The sequence below is a fragment of the Leptidea sinapis genome, chromosome 21 (assembly GCF_905404315.1).
Source record: "Leptidea sinapis chromosome 21, ilLepSina1.1, whole genome shotgun sequence".
Classification (NCBI taxonomy): domain Eukaryota; kingdom Metazoa; phylum Arthropoda; class Insecta; order Lepidoptera; family Pieridae; genus Leptidea; species Leptidea sinapis.
The window spans coordinates 1,469,413-1,491,084 of NC_066285.1; the positions used below are offsets into that span (position 1 = coordinate 1,469,413).

The 21,672-nt window shown below is 32.2% G+C and overlaps 2 protein-coding genes and 1 pseudogene across 2 annotated transcripts; 2 read left to right on the plus strand and 1 right to left on the minus strand.

Annotated features, from left to right (window-relative positions):
• Positions 1-2,715: 2,715 nt before the first annotated feature.
• LOC126970704 (MOB kinase activator-like 4) lies at positions 2,716-8,346 on the plus strand. The gene is made up of 4 exons (XM_050816796.1): positions 2,716-2,940; positions 3,489-3,652; positions 6,507-6,716; positions 7,619-8,346. The coding sequence occupies exons 1-4, from the start codon at positions 2,887-2,889 to the stop codon at positions 7,863-7,865; spliced, it is 675 nt and encodes a 224-aa protein (XP_050672753.1). The 5' UTR covers positions 2,716-2,886; the 3' UTR covers positions 7,866-8,346.
• Positions 2,740-13,918, minus strand: LOC126970714 (ribonuclease P protein subunit p25-like protein). Its single transcript, XM_050816806.1, has 6 exons — positions 13,568-13,918; positions 12,551-12,664; positions 11,675-11,859; positions 11,221-11,343; positions 8,564-8,642; positions 2,740-2,863 (listed from the first exon to the last, which is right to left on the minus strand). Exons 2-6 carry the CDS (start codon positions 12,644-12,646, stop codon positions 2,780-2,782), a joined length of 567 nt encoding a protein of 188 aa, XP_050672763.1. The 5' UTR covers positions 12,647-12,664; positions 13,568-13,918; the 3' UTR covers positions 2,740-2,779.
• Positions 13,919-15,591: 1,673 nt separating this feature from the next.
• Positions 15,592-17,520, plus strand: LOC126970707 (uncharacterized; annotated as a pseudogene).
• Positions 17,521-21,672: the final 4,152 nt, after the last annotated feature.

A 21,672-nucleotide genomic window follows, 5' to 3' on the forward strand; every position in this document is an offset into this window, starting at 1 on the left:
GTCTCGAGTTCTTTATAGAACAAAATTGTCTTTTGCCTAATAATCAGTTTGGTTTTCGCAAAGGTCGGTCTTCTAGGGAGAGTATAGCGCAGTTACAGCTTGATGCGCATCAATGTTTAGCAAGTAATCAATATCTTTTGTCTGTATTTTTTGACATCTCAGGTGCCTTCAATAGTGTAAATATTGCCGTGCTTTGTGACGAGTTATCAATGTTAGGGATACCAGGTAAAATAATAAATTGGATGCAATCCTTTTTGACTGACAGAAAAGTATATGTAAAATTTAATAAACATTTGTATGGACCACGACTTTCTTCTCTAGGTGTTTGTCAGGGGGGAATATTGTCTCCTTTAATTTTTATTATGTACATAAGACGATTGAACCTTATTTTGGGGCCAAATATAGTAAACCTACAGTATGCAGATGACTTAGTCGTCTATGTATCGGGAGTTGATCTGATTAATTTAGCCGCTACTATTAATAAAGCACTTGTAAATTTATATCAATACTTTTCTTATCTTAATTTAAATGTAAATCCAACCAAATCAAAAGTCTTTGTGATTGGTCGTAAACGCATCATATTGCCTCCCATTTTATACAATGGCATTCCACTGCCTATTTCATGTGACATAAAATTTCTAGGTGTAACATTTACTCCAAAACTTTCTTGGAAAAAATATACAGATAGTGTTATAATTAAAGCGAATAAAGCTTATAATGTATTAAAATCTTTGTGTGCAACGTCGTGGGGAGCGGACCCTAAAATATTGTTAATTTTGTATAAATCGCTTATTCGTAGTCATTTTGAATATGGCTTTCATTGTTTCGCCGCAGACAGCAAAACTGTTAATAGTCTGGATAAAATACAAAATAAATGTATGCGTACAATATTGGGTGCACTTAAAACTAGCCCAATAGCTGCTATGCAAATCGAGGCCAACCTTCCTCCTTTGTGTATTAGATTTAGTTATCTTAAAGAAAGATTTATTTTAAAGCTCTATAGCTTGCCGACGAACAATCTTCTTAAGAATCTTATTGCTTATCAATCGTCTTCATTTCCGAGACAGTTGTTTATCTTGCAAGATTTTTCTTCATTTTTTAAATTTCTACAAGATTTAAATATTCATCGGAATAATGATATACTTCCCTGCCATGCAGGTTCTTTTCGATGTAAATATTCTGCAATTAATGTTGTAATAGATCCAAATTTAACTTCAAAAGAGGAGGTTCATGTATTATTGTCAGAATGGTCTAATTGTAAATTTGTTTATACGGATGGCGCAAAAAACAATAATAATGTTTCTTTTGCAATCTACCTTCCTGAAATTAGGAAGGGTATTGGCTTTAAGATTAATAGATATGCCAGTATTTTTACTGCTGAAGCCGTCGCTATTCTTTTTGCTTTAAAGCATATTAAGAAACAAAATCAACTTAATAAGAAGTGGGTAATAGTTAGTGATAGTATGAGTGTGTTAAAAAGTTTGTCAAATAACAAAATGAGTGCTAACATCAATTACATCATTTTTGCTATAAAGGAATTGTGGTTCGAACTATGTTTAATCGATATTAAAGTGGATTTCGTTTGGGTCCCGTCCCATATAGGAGTAGCAGGAAACGAAAGCGCTGATTTTCTAGCTAGAACTATCATTAATATATCCGATCTATCCCTATATCCTGATTGCAAAGATCTAGACATTAACATACCATATACAGATATAATAAGTAATCTAAAACAGCGTATGACTCTTCTTTGGGGAAGATATTGGTACAATTGTACAGAAGTTGAAAATAAGGCTCATTCGTATACTTTGTTAGATAATCCCGTTAATAGCACACCCTGGTTTTGTAAGTTTAAAAATAACGCTCACAGAAAGTTCTATACTACAATAACACGAATGCGTATTGGTCACTATCGATTGAATTTTCATCTTCATCGCAAAAAAATTGTCTCCTCTCCTTTTTGTGACCATTGTAATAAGCAACAAGATCAGTCTCTGGATCACATCTTTTTTGATTGTTCGTCCTTTGGCATACAGCGCCTTGTGCTGATGGATGAGCTACTGGAAATATATGGTGCACCCAATATAATCCCGCTCTCAGTAATAGATCTATTAAAGGACACATCAACTTATATGTCCTTGTATAAATTTGTATGTAGTACTGTAAATACATTGTAATTTGTAGATACATACGTTGTAAATTTGTTTATAATTATGTAAATACGTTATAACTTGTACATATACAACTAGTAATAGCATAGCGCAATTCGCGAACTGAACAGATAATGTAAATAGGTAGGTATTATTCTAAAAAGTTATGCAAATTACACTGGATTTGACTTTAAGAAAAGGGGAAAATTATTAGAGACTATATTACTGGATTTGGACTTACTAAAAGGAAAATATGGAAAATATTCTTTAGAGAATTATACATTAACGGAAATGGTAAAATAACTGATGACTTTAAGACTGGATTGGATTTGATGAAAGAAACTACTATAAATATTCGCTATCGAATATACATAATTGGAAAAGGAAAATGGAAATAATGTAAGATGAAATGAGAAAACTGGATTGGACTTTTTGTAAAACAAAATAGTGAAAATAATAAATACCAAAGAAATGAAAATACTAACGACAAGGCAGTAAGGCCCCTGGCTATAGCCTGTTCGAAAGAACGAATTAATATAAAAAAAAATAAAAAAAATTTATAAAAATAAATTAGTAGGTACCTACTATGTTTATTTAAACAAGTTTATAAACCTGCCTCATTATTTTATTTATTGAATTTGGTGATAAGTCCTCTTTTTGGCGTTTTCTTGTTTTTTATTGAATTTATCTTGACAAGGCTTTGTAAGTTGTAGCTGAAATTCTGAAGGCATTAATAATGTCTGATAGTGTAAAAATTTTACGCAGAAATAGACCCGGTTCCAAAGCAAAGGTATCGTATGAAACCATGAGTAATGTATTAAATTATATACCCGGATACTAATTAAATTATGTATTATTTATCCAATGAAGCGAAGTGGAATTGTTTTGCTGGAATTCGATGTTTTTTCTTTCTATATGTGGCGCCATTTTGTATGTGGTATTGACGAATCTGGGTTATATTATATTATTAACAATGTGAACTAGAAATCAACTTTTATAACTATTGAAAGTTAAAGTGCAATGAATTGTTAATTTAACAAGTCTAAGTTTCTTGGACTCATATATTCAACATACTACTGACTTTTTGATGTACCTTTGTATCAAAAAGTTACTAGATAAGATGATAATTTAAATGTACTATAAAAACACATTGAATCTTGACAAACACAATGTACCAGATGTGTTATAATAGTATCTTCTTCAATCACTCTTATTAAATGGAAAATTATATACCAAACCTTTAACAAATATATTTTGTGGACATAGGAAATAACCAATAATTTTATATCTTTTGCATTTATTATTTTAAAGACTGCGGTATTAATATGTTATGCATAGGATTTTTGCCGATGGCCTGACCAACCATTTGAAGAAATGGATAATACTCTTGCTGTCCAACAATTAATACAGCAGACAATACGTAAGGATCCTTCTAATTTGGTGGCCATTCTGAAAATGCCTGAAGCTCAAGAAGAAGGTGTTTGGAAATATGAGCATTTAAGGTACTAAAAAATAATGAACAAAGACTAATATAAAAGAACAAGACAGATACTTTACTCAAGAAAATGAGGCAATTAATAAGAAGTCTATTTGGCCAAAGCCAAGAGAGAAAAACATCGAAAGTGCTTTAAAATCTTATATTTCTTACAACAATTATATGAAAGATTTATTATTAAAGAATATTTTTTTCTTCTGCCTCAGTTGGATTGTTTGACAATTAGAGCTAATGTTCGGTCTTGTTATTTTATATTATTCTAAAGAATAAAGTATATTCAGTGATATTTTTCCTTCTATTTGAAGTTTATTTAATAATTTATTTATATATTTATTCACGTATAGGAAACAAACAGTATTATGATACTTAAATATTAACAAATCTTAAAACTTACACTTTCACCAGTGAAGTTTCCAACAATTTATACGACACTTTTAGTTAAAAGGTAAGCAACGGTAAGATAAAAACCACAAAACAAAAGTAATACAAATTTACAACTAATTACAAGCTATATAAGTTACACAATACTATACACGCCTATTATACAATACTATAATGAATTAGTTACAAATGAGATAAGTATTCAGAAAAAAAAATGTAAGAATGGGGTTAAAAAAAATCAGTAATTATTTAAATTATCACAAACCAATGATCTGAAAACATTTAACTTTTCATGAAATATGTCAATATGACTGTATGCTCTATTATAACAGCTACATGCCCAAATTATAAACCTGTTCTTTCCATGTACTGTTCTCGCATAGGCAACATCTAATACATCTTTACATCGGGATGTAGGCCTTCTGCAGTGTAATCCTATTTTACTTAATAGATATGGAGAATCAGCTATATTATGTAATAATTTATATAAAAATATTTTGTCTCTATGGGTTCGACGGTCTTTCAAAGAACTTAAATCGTTGGAGTGAAAATTAAACGTGGGATCTAAATGTTGTTGGAATTCTAAATGCTTAATGAATTTATTTTGAATACGTTCCCAGCAGTTTATATGAATATTATAGCAGGGGTTCCAAACAACTGACACATATTCAAGATGTGACCTGACAAAAGCGTTGTATAAAATTAAATATGTATACAATTTTTTAAACTCACTTCCCTGCCTTAAAATGAAACCATGCATTTTATATGATTTATTAATTATACGATCATAGTGGGTTCTAAATGTGAGTTCACTATCCAGGATTACCTCCAAATCTCTAACCTCTTGAACTCTTTTTAATTTCGTGTCATATATCTGATAATTATACAGTATTGGATTAGATTTTCTTGAAAAACTTATGGCACAACATTTTTCAATATTTATTTAACAGTAATTACCAAGCTTATTCAAGTCAGTCTGGAGGAGGATGCTATCATCTGAATTCTTAATTTTTGTAAATATTTTATTATCATCAGCGTATAGAAGAGAGCTTGTATTCCGAAATAAATTGTCTATATCGTTGATGAAAATATTAAATAATAAAGGGCCAAGATGAGATCCTTGGGGAACGCCAGAAGTAATGGGGACAAAGTTGGAAGTATAGCCTTTAATCGTTACTGATTGGGTTCTATGTGTAAGGTAACTTTCTAGCCATCTTAGATGGTTGCCATGGATACCGATGCCAAAAGCTTTTGAGTAATCAGTATAAATGGCATCAACCTGATGTCCTTCGTCCATAGCCCTAATTACTATATCCACTAATTCACAAAGATTGGTCTCAGTGGATCTTTTGTTAAGAAAACTGTGTTGGTTTATTGATAAAATATTTCTTACAGCTGGGTAAATAGTATCATAGACTACTTTCTCAAATAATTTAGGAATAGTAGAAAGTTTTGATATAGGTCTATAGTTTTTTATATCATGTCTATCACCGCTTTTAAGGATTGGAGTAATGTAACACATTTTCCAGTAATTTGGCATAAGGCCTTGTTTTAAAGATAAATTGAGAAGTATGGATAAGGGTGGCGCCAAATTTATATAGCAGTTACGCAAAAATATAGGATGAATACCATCTGGACCGGTTCCTTTAGATACATTTATATTTTTTAAATATTTTTTTACTAAAGGGGTGGCACACTTTACAGAGCAAATGTCAACTAAATGAGAACTTTCAGTATCTGAGTCTAGGTACAGTGTTATTATGTGATTCAAAGACAGATAAAAAGTAATTATTGAAGAGCTCAGCAATATGAGCGCCTTCTGTAGCTGTTTGATTGTCCAGATAAACTGTCTCAGGAAACTGGGTGCTATTGATTTTGTTTTTTATAAAAGACCAGATGAATTTTGAATTTGTGCCTATGTTATTCTCTGCTCTATCCAAAAATTGGTTGTAACATGAAATATGTGTTTCTTTCTGAATGTTCCGAAGCTCTGAGAAAAGTTGGTAATCAGATTCTCAACCATAAATTTTCCATTTTCTATGAGCCTTTAATTTATTTTTTATTATTTTAATAAGTTGTTTAGAGTACCAGGATGGGTATCTAAGTGATTGCTTAACTTGTTTCAGGGAAACATATTGATCTATTATAGTGTTGATAATGTTATAAAAATTATCAATTGATACTGCGACATTGTCAGAGTTTAATTCAGTAATATACATAACATATTGATCTTTAATGCATAAATATGCAAGAGATATCATTATTTCTTTATGTACATACTAGTAGTTTGTATGCATTCTTTGATGATAAATTAAAATTTTTTTGCTGAGTTAAACATAATAAACCTTATAACTGGATGTGCAACTTGATGACTTTTTATTATTAGGTTTTAACTTTTAATATGAATAAATGCATTTAAAAGTACATATTTTATGATTTCCTAAAATGTAACTAAAACAACTATATATCATAATTTACAGACAATTCTGTATGGAGTTAAATGGATTAACTGTGATGCTACAAGGTGAATGCAAACCTGAGATCTGTACCCAGATGACAGCTACTGAACAATGGATATTTTTGTGTGCAGCACACAAAACACCCAAAGAGTGTCCAGCTATTGATTACACAAGACACACTCTAGATGGAGCTGCCTGTTTACTAAACAGTAACAAATATTTTCCAAGCAGGTATATTAAGCTATCCTAAATTACTTTATATATATATGAGGGGGCAAATGGGCAAGAGGCTCACGGGATGAGGAGAGGTGAGGCAACCGCCCATGGACATCCGCAATAACAGGTGTCAAGAAATGTGTTGCCCGCCTTTAAGGTGGGAGTATGATTTTTTCTTGAAGGTCCTTAAGTTGTACCTGTTGGGGAAAACTGCAGCCTGTAATTGATTTCACAAAGTTACTGTTTATGTAATATCTATTTATCTTCACTCACTTCTTCTTCGACTTCAGTCATTTATGAATACCTTGGAAGTTTTGCAAGTCATGTCAAGTCACTCTTGGGCATCCAAGGGTTACTATCATATTATAATAATTATAAGATTTACTTGCACAGTCACACTTCAGTTGGCCCATAGATTTAGCACATTACCAATATTTTCCAATAAATTACACATTTTTGACCTGTATAGGGGGACCAAAAAATATATTAATTAGAATTAATTATTAAATAATAATTTACATTCACTGATACCTTTTCCTTTATTATTTATTAGTGTCATAATATTTGAAAGTAAATTAGGTATTTTCTCATTAAAATATAAGAGTCACTACAATATTCAACTTGTATTATGTGTTGGACTATTTGCAGAAACTTTATAACTTGTTATGTGACATAGGCCAAGGTTGCCACCCTTTTATAATCCAAATAGTATCACAATGTGTCACAAGGATTAAAGATCTGTAAATGTATAGAATTGAAATCTCCATGTTCAAGATTTATAAAAGTAAGAATCATATTCCTGGGTTCTAAGATGAAAAAATTTACTTTTCAGCAATGACATTTAGATTCATACTGGTGTTAGGAATGTTAATAAAAACAATGCTCAACTTTATGCTCAAGTTAAATATTTATTTCAGGGTTAGTGTCAGAGATTCTTCTGTTGGTAAACTGGGCTCGGTTTGTAGAAGAGTTTATAGAATATTCTCACATGCCTATTTCCATCATCGTTCAATATTTGATGCATTTGAAAAGGAGACACACCTTTGTAAAAGGTTTACTTACTTTGTCACAAAGTATTCAATCATATCTAAAGAAATATTGATATTACCTAACCTTGATGACGAGGTGCCAATCAATCAGCCTGTGGGTGAATCTGAAGCATGAGACTTAAAAATGGAGATATATTATGTGTATCGATCTCAAAGTATTTGTATTGTACGACTTTTTTCTTATATTAACATTATTAAAAATTTTACATAAAATGTAGCAGATAATCATTTTAGATCTACTGTACTGTACCAGTTAGTCCAATTAGAGACACTACAATGACACCAGTAACCACTCTAATCTCATATGTGGAGCTGTTAAAACTAAAGAAGCATGAATATAGTAGGTAGGGGTATACCTATGGGTATACCAAAATCAATGTGTCACTAAAATAAGACTATTGTATCTGCTGACAGGCCCTTATATGTGAATAATTCAGCATTTAAAATAATTAATGATGAATGACAAAAGGTAATGAATACAAAAAAATATTTATGAGACAAAACTAAACTTTCAAGAAATGATATTATAATAAGATAATAGAATAAGACATTTTGTTATTTACTGAATGAATAAATGTATTAAGAATGACAAAGTACCTACTTGTAGTTTTATTTATATTTGTACATACTATAATGCAATGGCGATTATTAAATGGTGACTGGAGATAATTATTTAAATCCATTTTCTGCTTTTAGAATTTCAAAACCCCCTCTATAAAACAGTATGTAGGATCTTTTTATTTTATATTTCTATTAATAAAAAAAAAAGTCATAAAATTCAATTTATTTTTTATATGTTTTATGTTTAAGTGCATTTCTTCTCCTTCGTGTATGTTTTGCTTTTGATTCGCTTTCCATTTCGCAAAACATAGTTCCTTGGAGGCTTTGATACCTAAAACCAAATTAAAATTATATACTTAAAACCTGAATAAGTGACAGTGCTTTTAATGCTGTTCTTTGAAAGATCTTTCCTTTAAATTATATTTCTTAATGGCAATAAATGTGAGTGATTTTTCGATAGCGGCGCGTACACTGTACAGTGAATATCTTTTATCTACACCTATGCTTTAAATCCTCTATTAAAGGTTCTGAAACAGTAAGCTTATTGCCAACATTAAAACACCCAATGTTCTAATAACCATTACATCATCCAAAAGAGTGTTGTAATGTTGTACCTACTGAATTTCATAACAACACTCCTATTTTTTTTTCATTCCCTTCATGCTCAAAGAGTTTTAACAGACAGCCACATTCTTATTGCTCGATGCGTGGCATCTGTATAAATTTAAAAAAAGAACATTTTTTTTACGCGCGTTCCACACTACCAGTGTCGCGCGCAGCGTTGCCAGATGTACCGCTTTTTACACCGCCTTTCTTAATAATGTTCCGCTTTTAACTGACGCGGTTCCGCTTTTTTGAGACTAGTTAGTTCCATGTCATGTTCAACTTTGAACAAGTTGAAAATTTACTCGGTTGAATGAATACTTCCATTCTGAAAAGACTGTTGTAACAGTAGTACCCGAAAAAATGGTGACTTATTGAATGAATAGTGAAAGACGAAATTGGTGAACGGCTGTTCACAAATCTTCCTAACTTCGCGCTCACAGCTCTGTCAGTTCTTATTTAAAATGCAGATTATGAGAGGAAATTTTCAAAAATATATAATATAAGAACTGACCAGCGAAATCGTCTAATTACACCAACACTTAATGGAGTTCATTTGGCGGACTAGGCTGTAAGAAAAAATGAGGGGCTGTTCCAAAAATTTCAAAACTTCTCTAAACATGTTGGCAATGATGACTGTCAAACAGATTTACAACATTCCAAAAGCAGAGGTCGAAGAGTCGGGAGACAATGCTGAGGATGTGTTTTCCATCAAATAAGGAATAAGAATAAAATTCCTTTTAAACACTCACATTTTTTTATGATCACTGACATATTCCCTTTAATTTATAAAATCTATTTTCCTGGTTTGAATAAACATATAAAAGAATAAAGCTTATGGAGAAAGAACAATCGATAATGTTAGGTACATTATCGATTGTTCATGTTAATATATAATGTTTAAACAAGAAGTTCCGCTTTTTCTGTTTAAAATCCGCATTTTTAAAGTACCGCTACCGCATTTTCAACTTTCCTATCCGGCAACACTGGTCGCGCGCCGTAAAAAAATAGGTTATTCGAATCCCCGCCATTTTTCTTCGATATTGTTATTGTTTTGTTTACAAAAAATGAGCGATTAATTTCCAAAAGAACATAATATTCAAGTGAATTTTAATTATTGCACTATACAAAATGTAAATTACTACTAAAATAAATAAATATTTCATTTATACTTAGTTTATTTGTATATAATCAGTAAAAGATGATATTAGGTTACTACTAGGACTGGCTGTTTTAATGTTAGCAGTAAGCTAACTGTTTCAGAATCTTTTAGAGGATTCATATTTTGGGTGTAGATAAAGTCTTGTATGCAACTGTTGATAATTAGGTATTAAAACACTCATGTGAGACTATTATCACACTCGGCTTCGCCTCGTGAGATAAATCCACATTCGTGTTTTAATAACCCTTATTACACAACAGTTGCATAAATAACTATTGTGTCACAGTACCTACTTATAGTCCATATATTAACTTTCTTAGGACTAGGTTCTATGACAAAGAAGTCTTATTAGTATAGTAGATTATATAGAGGATAGTATTGCATGGGTGTTGTCATGTTAATGTGCAGGCCACCTATAATTGTTTAATATTATATTAAATAGGCTAAGTTGTTATATGATTTAAATTTTAAAAGATTGGCTGGGAGTTTCTTCTCCCTATGTTATAGCCCCTTTATGAACTCATGTAGCTTCATGACATATACCAAGTGTTGTTGCAATATGTTATGTTACTCCCTACGGTAAATAAATATATATATTTCTATTAACATATTATTTAATTTTAATAACTGGTATTGCCTTCTCGGGCTCTGATAACAGCTTCAAGTTGGTTTAGCATACTGAATATGAGGTTTCAGAGTCGATGCTGGGGAAAATTCTCTCATTCTTCTCTCAGGGCCTGTTTAGTAGGTAATGGTCTGCGGCTTGTGATTACCAAGAAATGTGTGTGATGTGATGAGTGATGATCAAGAAAACTTCAAAAGAAAAAGTTCTGTGCTAAGACTAACTCCTAAGTCCTTAACCTTGTAATCCTGATCATCGGCATCCTTTCAATATTGAAATCATGTACAATAGGATTATGTGCATGAGAAACTGATAATAACACATTTTTGGGTGTTAAATTGCAGGCTTTAAAACTGAGCATTATATATTCTCTTAATAATTCCTTAAAAAAAGGGTATTAATGATAATCATTCTCTTGCTGCATTAAGTACATTGTTAATGTAGTAAACACCATAGTGGTGTTTAACATTATTACACATTAACATTTAGAAGCCACAGAAAATCATATTGTAAATATATTACCCTAATAATTGACACATTCCAGGCAACTCTTCCAGTGACAACAATATGTGAATTGCTGGGATCTGGCGTTTTACTACAATTGTTTCCAAGCCTTCTACCTTTGGTTCCCAAAACTCCTCTACACTGTAACAAGTAGATTATAAGTTACAATTAGATAAAAACAATATTAGGTTATATGGCAAAGAGATTCTTAGTAAAAAATTTATAGTAGTTTTTGTGTGTAATAATTGTAAGTTAAAAGTACCCTACTTGGTCAAAGCCTGCCACTTTATTCTATACTTTATAAGGTTGGCAACACTAATGTGATACAAGAGAGAATATACATACTTACTGCTTGTTTGTTTTCCAGTTCAATAAAAAAACTATCCGATGAATGTCTTTCCTCTTATGATAAAAAACATACAAATTCCTACTAAGTATGTTAAATCTATAAATTTGATAAGAAATTACTTACTTTAAGTAAACAAGTTTCGTAACTTGATGTGGTATAGCTAACTGCCTCTTTAAAATTTCTGCACAAGATACACACTTGGCTATTGCTACTCCAACTGCACTCCAAACAACAACTGATGTTGCTTTATCTTCAAGAATACCTGAGGCATGAGTTAATAAATTGCTCATTTTACTTCCACCTTTTACCTGAAAAACGTACATACATATTACTCTGTAAGAAAGAAATATTATTATAAAGCTATCATTATTAATACTGTCTTTTTTTGATTATTAATATATCATATAATAATACTATGGTACCATAGCAGTGGTTGTTTCTTCTTATGTTACCAAATGTTCAAATTTATAATATAGTATATACTCAACACTTTACAGTGAAGTAAATCATAAAAAGAAACTGCAGAAAAATTCAAGATATGTGAGGGAGTTGACCAATCATGGAACACTTAACAATCAGATGAATCCATAGTTGCACTGATGAACTGAATGCACTGATTCTTGATGTAATGATCTGATTTATTTTTATTTCCCTGGGAATCATCAATCAGCTCAATTGTTTATCACTTGAGATGATTCCCAGGGGATTTGTAAGCTTGGCAGTGAGGACAGGCAAGTTAAGGTTATCATTCTTTTTTCGATGCATCATTGTTTACTATAACACTGATACTGAAGAAAGTCCTCTGTTCAAATGTTTTTAGCTCATGTTTTAAATCAAACAGAAATTCACACTAAATCTTTATAAACACTCTATTATTGATTTTGAATGTTTTATTTTAGGCATATGTAGAATTTAGTGAAAAATATATTAATCACCCACAAGGTGTTATTATGTGTTACGAGATTTACACACACCAATAGCTTATTTCATTGTACCCACTTGCATCCAAAGGAAATTTTCAGGGATTCCATTTATTGGTATTTTATCCCTCTCTAGTTCTTCCTCTACATTTTTGCCCTTAAAGTAATTCTCCATAGTTCAATTATTAGCTACCTGAAATAATAAATATTGTTATATGGACTTTTAAACATACACATTGAATATATGTTAAAATAACATAGGTTTCCTATTGGTAAAAAAGGTGACTTGATGATATTGTCAAAGTATTGGACTGCAGTTTAGGTGAGCCATTGCCGGATACAATTACAATATTCCCTCAGAAAATGATACTGTGTAAAATTAATCCAAAAATTTTAAGGTTATCACAAAGTTCCTGAGTAATTTAATTTAACAATACAGTTCTAAAGCTTAAATTCTCACAGATAAATGGTTTATTAAGTAATATGTTGTGTTTTTAATTTTGTGTATCTTATGAACACAACATAGATAAATATTTTTATTATTTTTTAAGGCTTAATACTAAGCATAGCAAGGCCTATCAAATAAAGAGATACCCCTAACAACCAGGCTAACCAATATAAAGTATATACTCAATGGGATGTAATTATTACTATAACTGCAACAGGGGTTATGTGTTTGTTTTCATGTTGTAGAAGCAAATATATCATCCAACAAGACTTACTAACTCGACTTAACCGAATAGTAGGCATAACAAGTTTATGTTTTGCACCTGTTGTAAACACTATGATTAACACAGTTTATAGTTTATTCGCTACAATAATAATAATGTTGTGCCTTTAAACATACATAACATTAAAAAGAATATATTGAGATGCAACAGATAAAATCTTTAATAATTAATGATTCTGGATGGATCTAGGTTATAAATAGCGCAAATAGCCCTCTGCAGCACAAGGATAGTATTAATATCAGCTGCACTGCCCCATAATAATATACCATAGGTAATAATACTATAAAAATAAGTAAAGTCAACCAGTCCCGCCGTAATGTAGATTACTTACGAAAATAGTTAATTGAAAAATTATTCATGTTTACCTTGTATGCTATGTTTATGTAGGTATAACAATGTATTAATCCATCCAACCAAACTGCAACAGTGAAAATATCAAGAAATATTCAATTTTATCGTTGCTCAATAGATTCATTTAAATTCTAAACTATTCGTTCGTTATTTCTCGTCCTTAAATTATTTGTAAATATTTTTATCAGATGTAGGTTTTTTTTGGATTTTATGGCCTGGTAACGAGATCAGATGTAGGTAACCTCCCTTCATGAAATTCTTGTGAAATGTCAATTTACATTTGTCAATATGAATAGTGGATACAATTTACTACTAGCGCCATGTGTGTCTGAAACTAAACAAAAAGTCAAAGATTTTGGACATTGCTAGCGCGCTTAGAATTACAGTCCGTTCACAGCACAGACTAATGTTCACAGTTATTTTACCTCTGACAGAAGTCGTAATGTGTTTTGTTTATATTGGTGTTCCTGTCGAGTTGTTTTGTGAAGTTCTTTGCGTTTTTCTTTAATATTTGTGATATTTAATCTGTTAACATGCCGACAAGAATCAAGGTAACGGAAGAAATAACTATTATACTATCGGTGCGTAATTTATGTGAAAGAGAAAAATAAAATAATGCTGCTTTAATTCCATTTGCAAAGGTTCGTCAACGAATGGCTGCTGTAAAAGTTTGGTAAATTAGGGTTACCCATCTTTTAATTTTTTCCCAATTTTACTGGAAACTTGATGTTCTAAAGAAAGATCCTTATGGAAAGGCTTGACACTGTAGCGGAAGTACGAGGTACAAGGTACAAGGAGGAGCAAGAAGGTATCCTAAAAACGATTTTACTGACGTGCGATGGATAACTGTTCATGGAGGTGGTGAAATGGGATTTATACCACCTGCCTTATTAATATTTAAATCCCAGTCGAAATCGGGTGACTACCACTATGACATGAAGAAAACAAATTTTATGAAATGGCTTCAGGAAAAACTAATTCCTAACTTGCCAACTTATAATTTAGAACAACTTCAACTATAAGAAATTATTAAAGAGCATAAAGTAGCTCCAATCTATGAAGCCGATCAAATGCTTCAAGCTCATGGCCACAAGGTGGCGAGATTACCGCCATAACACTGCGAGCTAAACGCAATTGAATCTCTTTAAAAGTGGAGTCTCGTTAAAAGGCGAGTAGATATGAAAATGTAGGGCAAGAAACAAACAACATTTTTAATTTAACTGAAAATTATTTTCAGTCTATCACTGCAGAAGACTGGCAAAAACAAATGCGAACATGTGCGCCACATTGAAGACAAGTTATGTGAAAGAGATGGGTGCTATGGACAGATTCATGATAGAATTGAATGCTGAGTCTGATACAGAATCTGAAAACAGTTACGATGATTCATCTGATTGTGATTATTCATCATCGGCAATCCGCATGGATCATGCTTATTCAAAATATATTTTTTAATTATTATTAAAAAATGATATTCATAATAAATATATCACACTGATGTAATTATAATTGAAAATTTACCTTTACATATCAAATATAACAATTTATATACAACTGATGATTCCAAATATAGATTAAGGTAAATGCATTCGTCCGTCCCAATAACAAAAGATCTTATTACAAACTTTATGTTCAAATATATCATTATATTGTATAAATAAATATCAGCATTACCGTAAAATTTAACAAGTTGTTTAAGATCATAGAAACTAAATATGGCTACATTACGCTCAGGTTAGCTAACCTAACAGCTAGACGTAAAATAATTTTGAACGCACTATAGTGTCATTATTCTAAGCTAGTGCGAGAGATTTTTGAAATTGGGATTTTGTTATAGAGCCTACGTAAAAACCTAGAGCATGAACATACAATAATATTTTCAATAGTCGGAAATGTAATTCGAGATCAAAAATGTAAACAAAGAAATCTCACTGTCAGAATGACAATTCAGAGATTATCAACAGGTAATTCAGCAGTTTTCTAGGTAGAGTGCGTTTCATCAAATAGTTCCTATGCCGTCATGTTGGTAGCACTGGTTGTCAAAAGTGTCAACACGGTGTGCCGCTGCTCCATATTTTCACAAGTTAAATTGAGATTCAGTCATAAATCATGCCGAAAACATTAATAAGTGGTGAAAGAATGATGGTGTTGAAAGTGAAAGACTTTTGTGAGCGTGAAAAACGTAACGAGGCCCCACTTATTCCATTAAGATGTGTACAAGCTCGGGTCGCCGCCATTACAGGTAAGTCAAATAGGGCTGCCAGTGTCAGGGCCCCAATTCTCGCGCCACCGATATAAATATCGTGTGTGATATGACGTCCTGTCACTATCGCGCGTGCAGGTTTCTCCGTGCGCGCAAACGAGACAGGACATTATAACGTATGTGATATGCTTATCGGGTAATTCGAGAATTGGGGTCCTGATTACCAGGTCCACGACTAAACTCAAATTATTGTGTCGTAACATTCTAATATTCCTATTGTATTTTAATCTAATTACCTATATATACCATATAGTATTTTTAGTGTTAATTCACTTGACCTTTTTAATAAAGTACCTAGGTACAAAAATCTGACAATATTCAGGGTCTGAAATATTTGTCATTTGTTAATAACTAAATAATAATTGTTGCACTACAAAATTAGAACTAGCTATCTTCTACCTATTGAAAGCAATAATATAGGAGTAATGTGCTCTTGTTATAATTTATAAAATTGAATTTTCTTTTAGGAATATCTGAAAAGACCGTGACGAAAATTACTAAAGAAGGTAAAGTGGCAGCTTCAACGTCGACTAAAGTGACTACTCCTCGCAAAAGTGGCCCACGACGAAAAACCCACGAACTGGATGATTTTGAACTGTGCGCTATAAGGCATAAAATACATGAATTTTATTCTGTAAGAAAGGAATTGCCTACATTAACAAAACTATTGCATGAAATGCGAAATGAGATGATTATAAAGGGAGCCGCACCACTTTGTGGAGAATTATAAAAAGTATGGGATTTTATTTCAAAAAATCTAAGAGAAAGGTTTTGATGGAACGATACGACATTGTTGCCTGGCGTCATCTCTACCTGGAAGAATTAAGAAAAAATCGTCTTGAAACCCAGCGGCCAGTTGTATATCTAGACGAGACATACATACACGCCACACATTGCGCTGGAAAATGTTGGCAAAGCGAAACTGAAGGAGGTGTCTTATCTTCTGATTCTAAAGGCCCACGTTGGATTATCGTTCATGCAGGTGGCGCCATGAGATTTGTACCCAATGCTCAGTTAATTTTTAGATCTCAATCAAAATCAGCTGATTATCATGATGAAATGAGTAAAGTTAACTTTAATAAATGGCTTAGGGAAAAATTGATACCAAATCTACCTCCGCAATCAATTGTTGTCATGGATAATGCCTCCTATTATACTGTTCAAGTTGATAAGGCACCAACAATGTCAAGCACTAAGTCCGAAATGCAGTCCTGGATCACAAGTAAAGGACTTTCGTATTTGCCGACGATGTTGAAAGCGCAGCTGTATGAAATATTTAAAGAACATAAACAACTACCTGTATATGAAGCTGATGTAATGTTAGAAGAGAATGGCCATAAAGTATTAAGACTTCCGCCTTATCATTGTGATTTAAATCCAATTGAGCTTATATGAAGTGTGTTTAAAAGACGAGTTGCTGAAAAAAACGGCCAAGAAGCTAATAAAATAGTGCAAATTACTGAGGAAGCATTTGCAACTATTACTGCAGAGGAATGGAACAAAGAATGCGAGCACGTCATAAAAATAGAAGACCAATACTACGGCGACGGCCCAGTAATAGATAGCGAAACGGAAAGATTCATAATCGAAATAGGCGAAGATACTGATACTTCTGATGATAGCGATGCTGAGGATAATAATATGTCAGATGTAGATGAACATAATTATTGTAAAAAATTATGAAAATAAACATTTTTAGATAAACCTGTAATATTTTTAATTTAATTCTATACATAATTTTTTTATTAAATGAAAGATAATATTAATGACATTAAAAGTTATTCCCACGCCTTTAACAATAAAGAGGACTGAAATATTGACTGCTAGTAGTTAATAGGGACGACTCATCATATTATTTTTTTAATCTCCCTGAATTTGAGGTAATCGCAAAAGGGTAAGTGACAGCACTTATTTCCATTACTGCCAACATGACGGCATAGGAACTATTTGATGAAACGCACTATAGTCTAATTATAAATTTATTTTGATTTATAATACATAAAACATAAATTTATATTTTTTTTATTAATAATGTTCCATCTATAAAACCATCCTCGCTGCCTGTATAAGACGCCTTCCTTTTCCAAATTAAATTTGAAACCAGAATTTATGTACGATGTGGGACTCAAACCCGTGACCTCTCGCATTCCATGCGAGCGCTCTTCCACTGAGCCACCCGTTCTAGTGAAGTAAAGTTCATAAATTTTGAGGTTGTGACTTCATCTACACGATCTACTTTACAGTCCTGTTCAACCCCAATATTTCCATATAAGAATATAAAAATAATATAAATAGAAGAAATATTAGAAAATTGACTTGAGATGTCGCTCTTTCAAATCTAAACAGACAAGGTTATACATAAAATCTGTACTGTTAACATACTAACATTTTTTTTATACGCTTTATATTAGCTTCACCTGTATGTTTGTATGTTTGTAACCGACTTCTTTGGCTGCGATTTTGACCCACTTTAAACGGCTAGATTTCGTTCAAACTTTGTAGATTTAGCGAGGACCGATGACATTACACTAATTTGACTAAAAAATGAAAAATAAATAATAGTTAAAAAAAAAAAACTAAAAAGCACGCTTTAAGTATATAAAATTCAACTAAAAAATAGAAAATAAATTTAAATTGAAAATAGTGTAAAAAAAATATATTTTATTGTAAAAAAGCGTGGGGTGCTTTTTAATATATTATTAAAATAATAATTCCTCTAAACCCCACGCTTTTTTTTAGTTAGTCTAGTTTAGATTTTTATAATTTTACCAACCTTTTAAATAAAGTTAGCGACAAAATTGAATTGTTAGATGTTCTTTACGTCATGGAGCGATGTCATTTGACGGCAAATGAAATGCAAAGGAGAAGAAGAGATAAGTTTGAGGCTACAAAATTTAAGTTGTGTTGATGTAAGTCCTCAAACTGCGAAATCGACTGCATAAGTACGGGCTTCGAGCTGGACGCCCAATTAGGTGCCCACCGATACGTCACGGGAATCGCGACCGTCGAATTGAATGGTGTAGAGAACGCAGAACATGGACCCAGGAACAATGGGATAAAATTTTGTTTTCCAATGAGTCGCGATTCGGGTTTAGGATACAAGAAGGGTGCGAGTGTACCGTCGGCCCGGAAATACTGAGAGGCTCGGGTACATCCAGGAAGTTCATCCATACAGCGGCTCAACAGTTATGGTATGGGCGGGTATTATGAAGAACAGGCGAACTGAGCTCGTTTTCGTAAAAAATTAACGCTGAAAATTACGTTGAGGATATTCTCAGACCTTATGTCCATCCATTTTCACATGACAATGCGCGTTCACATACAGCCTGCCAGTCAATACTTGGCTACGGAGAACGTCCGGGTATTGCCCTGGCGTGCACAATCACCAGACCTCAACCCCATCGAGCAGGTATGGGACATGCTCCAGAGACGTTTTTTGAAGGACTTGAACGGAGTGACAACAACAGCTGAAGGATTTGCTACAATTCATTGCGAATACCGCAAGTGACATAAACAGTCTCATTAATTTAATGAATAATCGTTGCCGACAAGTTCTGAATAGCAGAGGAGGCCATACTTTGTATTAAATTATCCTATTCTTTCACAATAAAATCATTTTCTTTAGAAATTTACTTTTGTTAAAAAAAAATATTTGTTGCTTATGTACCTTGTTTCTGCATTATATTGTAATATTGTTAATTTATGTTATTAAAAGAACTTATTAAGACAACAGCTGTTATTTTTACATCATAGGACCCTAAAAAGATATTAGTTTAAAAATAAAATACAACGTTATTATGTGAAAAACCATCCTAAAATTTAAATTAGTACATGTTGCTCAGACTTTTTTGATTTGTGTATAATAACCGCCACAAGCAGTGACATTTAAGCGAGCATAACGAAACCTGTTACGAGAACTCAAGGAAACCAACAATAAAAGAATCCTAATCTACATATCATGCAATTCAAGTTCAAATTCAAATATTTTTAATAAAAATAGGATTTAAAATCACTTATTGAACGTCAAATCTACCACCCATTCAAAAGAGACTGCCTCAGACCTGAGAAGAATGGGCGCAAGAAACTCAGCGTGCTTTTTTTTAAATATAAAATATGGATTACAATGTGATATCGTACAATAAACATTTATAATTAAAGAGCCTGAGGGTGTTCGCTTTATTCCCAGTCCGTGGTGTCATTAAGAAAATCGTTTATGCTATAATAACCTTTCCCACACAAACGATTTTTAACAATTCTTTTAAATTTCGTAACACATTTGTTTTGTACATTTTCTGGGATCATATTGTAGAAGCATATAAATCGCCCAACAAAAGACTTACTAACTCGACCCAACCGAGTAGTAGGCATAACAAGTTTATGTTTGTTCCTCGTGTTAACATTATGAATGTCACAGTTTCTAGAGAATTCTTCAAAGTGCTTTCATAAGCACTTTGAAGTATTCCATGGTACTGGCATCTTGTCTGCTGATTTTTTTTCATGCTATGTCCCCACGATTGTGTGGTGTCTCCAACACTAAATCTTTTGTATAGCAATTAAATTATCTTTGATATACTATTCAAACATGTATTACTATTCTGACTGTACCTGAGGTATGCTGACTATTACACTGTCCTGCAAAACTAAGTATCACACTTTTAACCCTTAGGTGGTATCGTTTAAAAAGGCAACGTAACTAGTATAGGTGGTCAGAAGTGACCCCCATATAGAAAACGGATGATAGTGAAACAATTACATGCTATAGATCAGCTTGGTTATAGACAGTCTCTCAAAGAAAATTTAAAGAAGTAAATATTATGACTGTTCATTGTCAGTACATTTATGAAAATTTAAAATACGTTCACAAAAATCGTCACCTTCTCTTATCTCTATTCTATCTTTAAAAATATAAAACAATAAATAATATGGGTGATTACCGCTTTCTTAATACTCCTTCTTATTGTTCGTGTACTCACGTTTACTCCACGTACCTACTTCAATCAGCTCAGTTTTGATGTTTACTAATGAGAGGTAACGATTTCGTAGGGAAGTTGAAATAATAAATCTTTCTTCATGACGGGCGGTTGCTCGATTTCTGCCGGTACCAGGTCTCCTTTTGTCTGAACCTGAAGTACCTGTGTCTATAAACCTACGGTATACTCTACAAACCTTAGACTTGTTTTTAATTTAAATTTGAAGAACGGACGAAGAATTCACATTAATGGTTATGAAACTTTCGACAGACATAATATGGTAGATTCAATAATTTATATTAAATATATTATTTGTTAGTTAGTTTAGTTATTTTTATGTACCGGAAAACCTCATAGTTTTAATTTTTTAGAAAATTTTCAAAATAATAAGTGTATAGAAAAAAATATTACTTAGTCTTAAAATTTCTATTTTGTGGATGAGTGAATATTTTGTAGTAGAAATAAATTCCTCGTCTTCTAATTAAAAAAAGACACTTAACTTGATATTGTTATACAGTAAATGCTCCTTATTCGCGCTTCCTTCATTTGCGTATTAAATAATTGTGGCCCAATTCCTATATTTGCGGCTAAAGATTTCTTTATTCGCGGATGTAATCGGTACATAGTACATGCATATTAATAAAAATAATTCCAATATAGCCGAAATTGCGAATGGAATAGGACGAGATGGGTACAAACAGATAGAATCAACTGACCTTCAGGAGTTGCTTGAATCGCAAGATGAAGATTTGACTGTAATCGACTTGGAGGAAATGTGAAATTCACAGCCCATTGAAGAAGAGGCTTCAACAAGCACTGGAGATGTGTTATTTAATTCTGAAAAATCCTAGTGAGGGCTTAAAAATGGCAAATTAGCTTTGTGATT

Coding starts and splice junctions, on each gene's coding strand:
- LOC126970704 (XM_050816796.1), top strand. CDS start 2,887: ATGTCTGATAGTGTAAAAATTTTACGCAGAAATAGACCCGGTTCCAAA. Junction 3,653..6,506: donor TGGAAATATGAGCATTTAAG/GTACTAAAAAAT, acceptor CATAATTTACAG/ACAATTCTGTATGGAGTTAA. Junction 6,717..7,618: donor AACAAATATTTTCCAAGCAG/GTATATTAAGCT, acceptor TATTTATTTCAG/GGTTAGTGTCAGAGATTCTT.
- LOC126970714 (XM_050816806.1), bottom strand. CDS start 12,646: ATGGAGAATTACTTTAAGGGCAAAAATGTAGAGGAAGAACTAGAGAGG. Junction 11,860..12,550: donor AAAATTTCCTTTGGATGCAA/GTGGGTACAATG, acceptor TACGTTTTTCAG/GTAAAAGGTGGAAGTAAAAT. Junction 8,643..11,220: donor GGAATGTGTCAATTATTAGG/GTAATATATTTA, acceptor ATTTGGTTTTAG/GTATCAAAGCCTCCAAGGAA.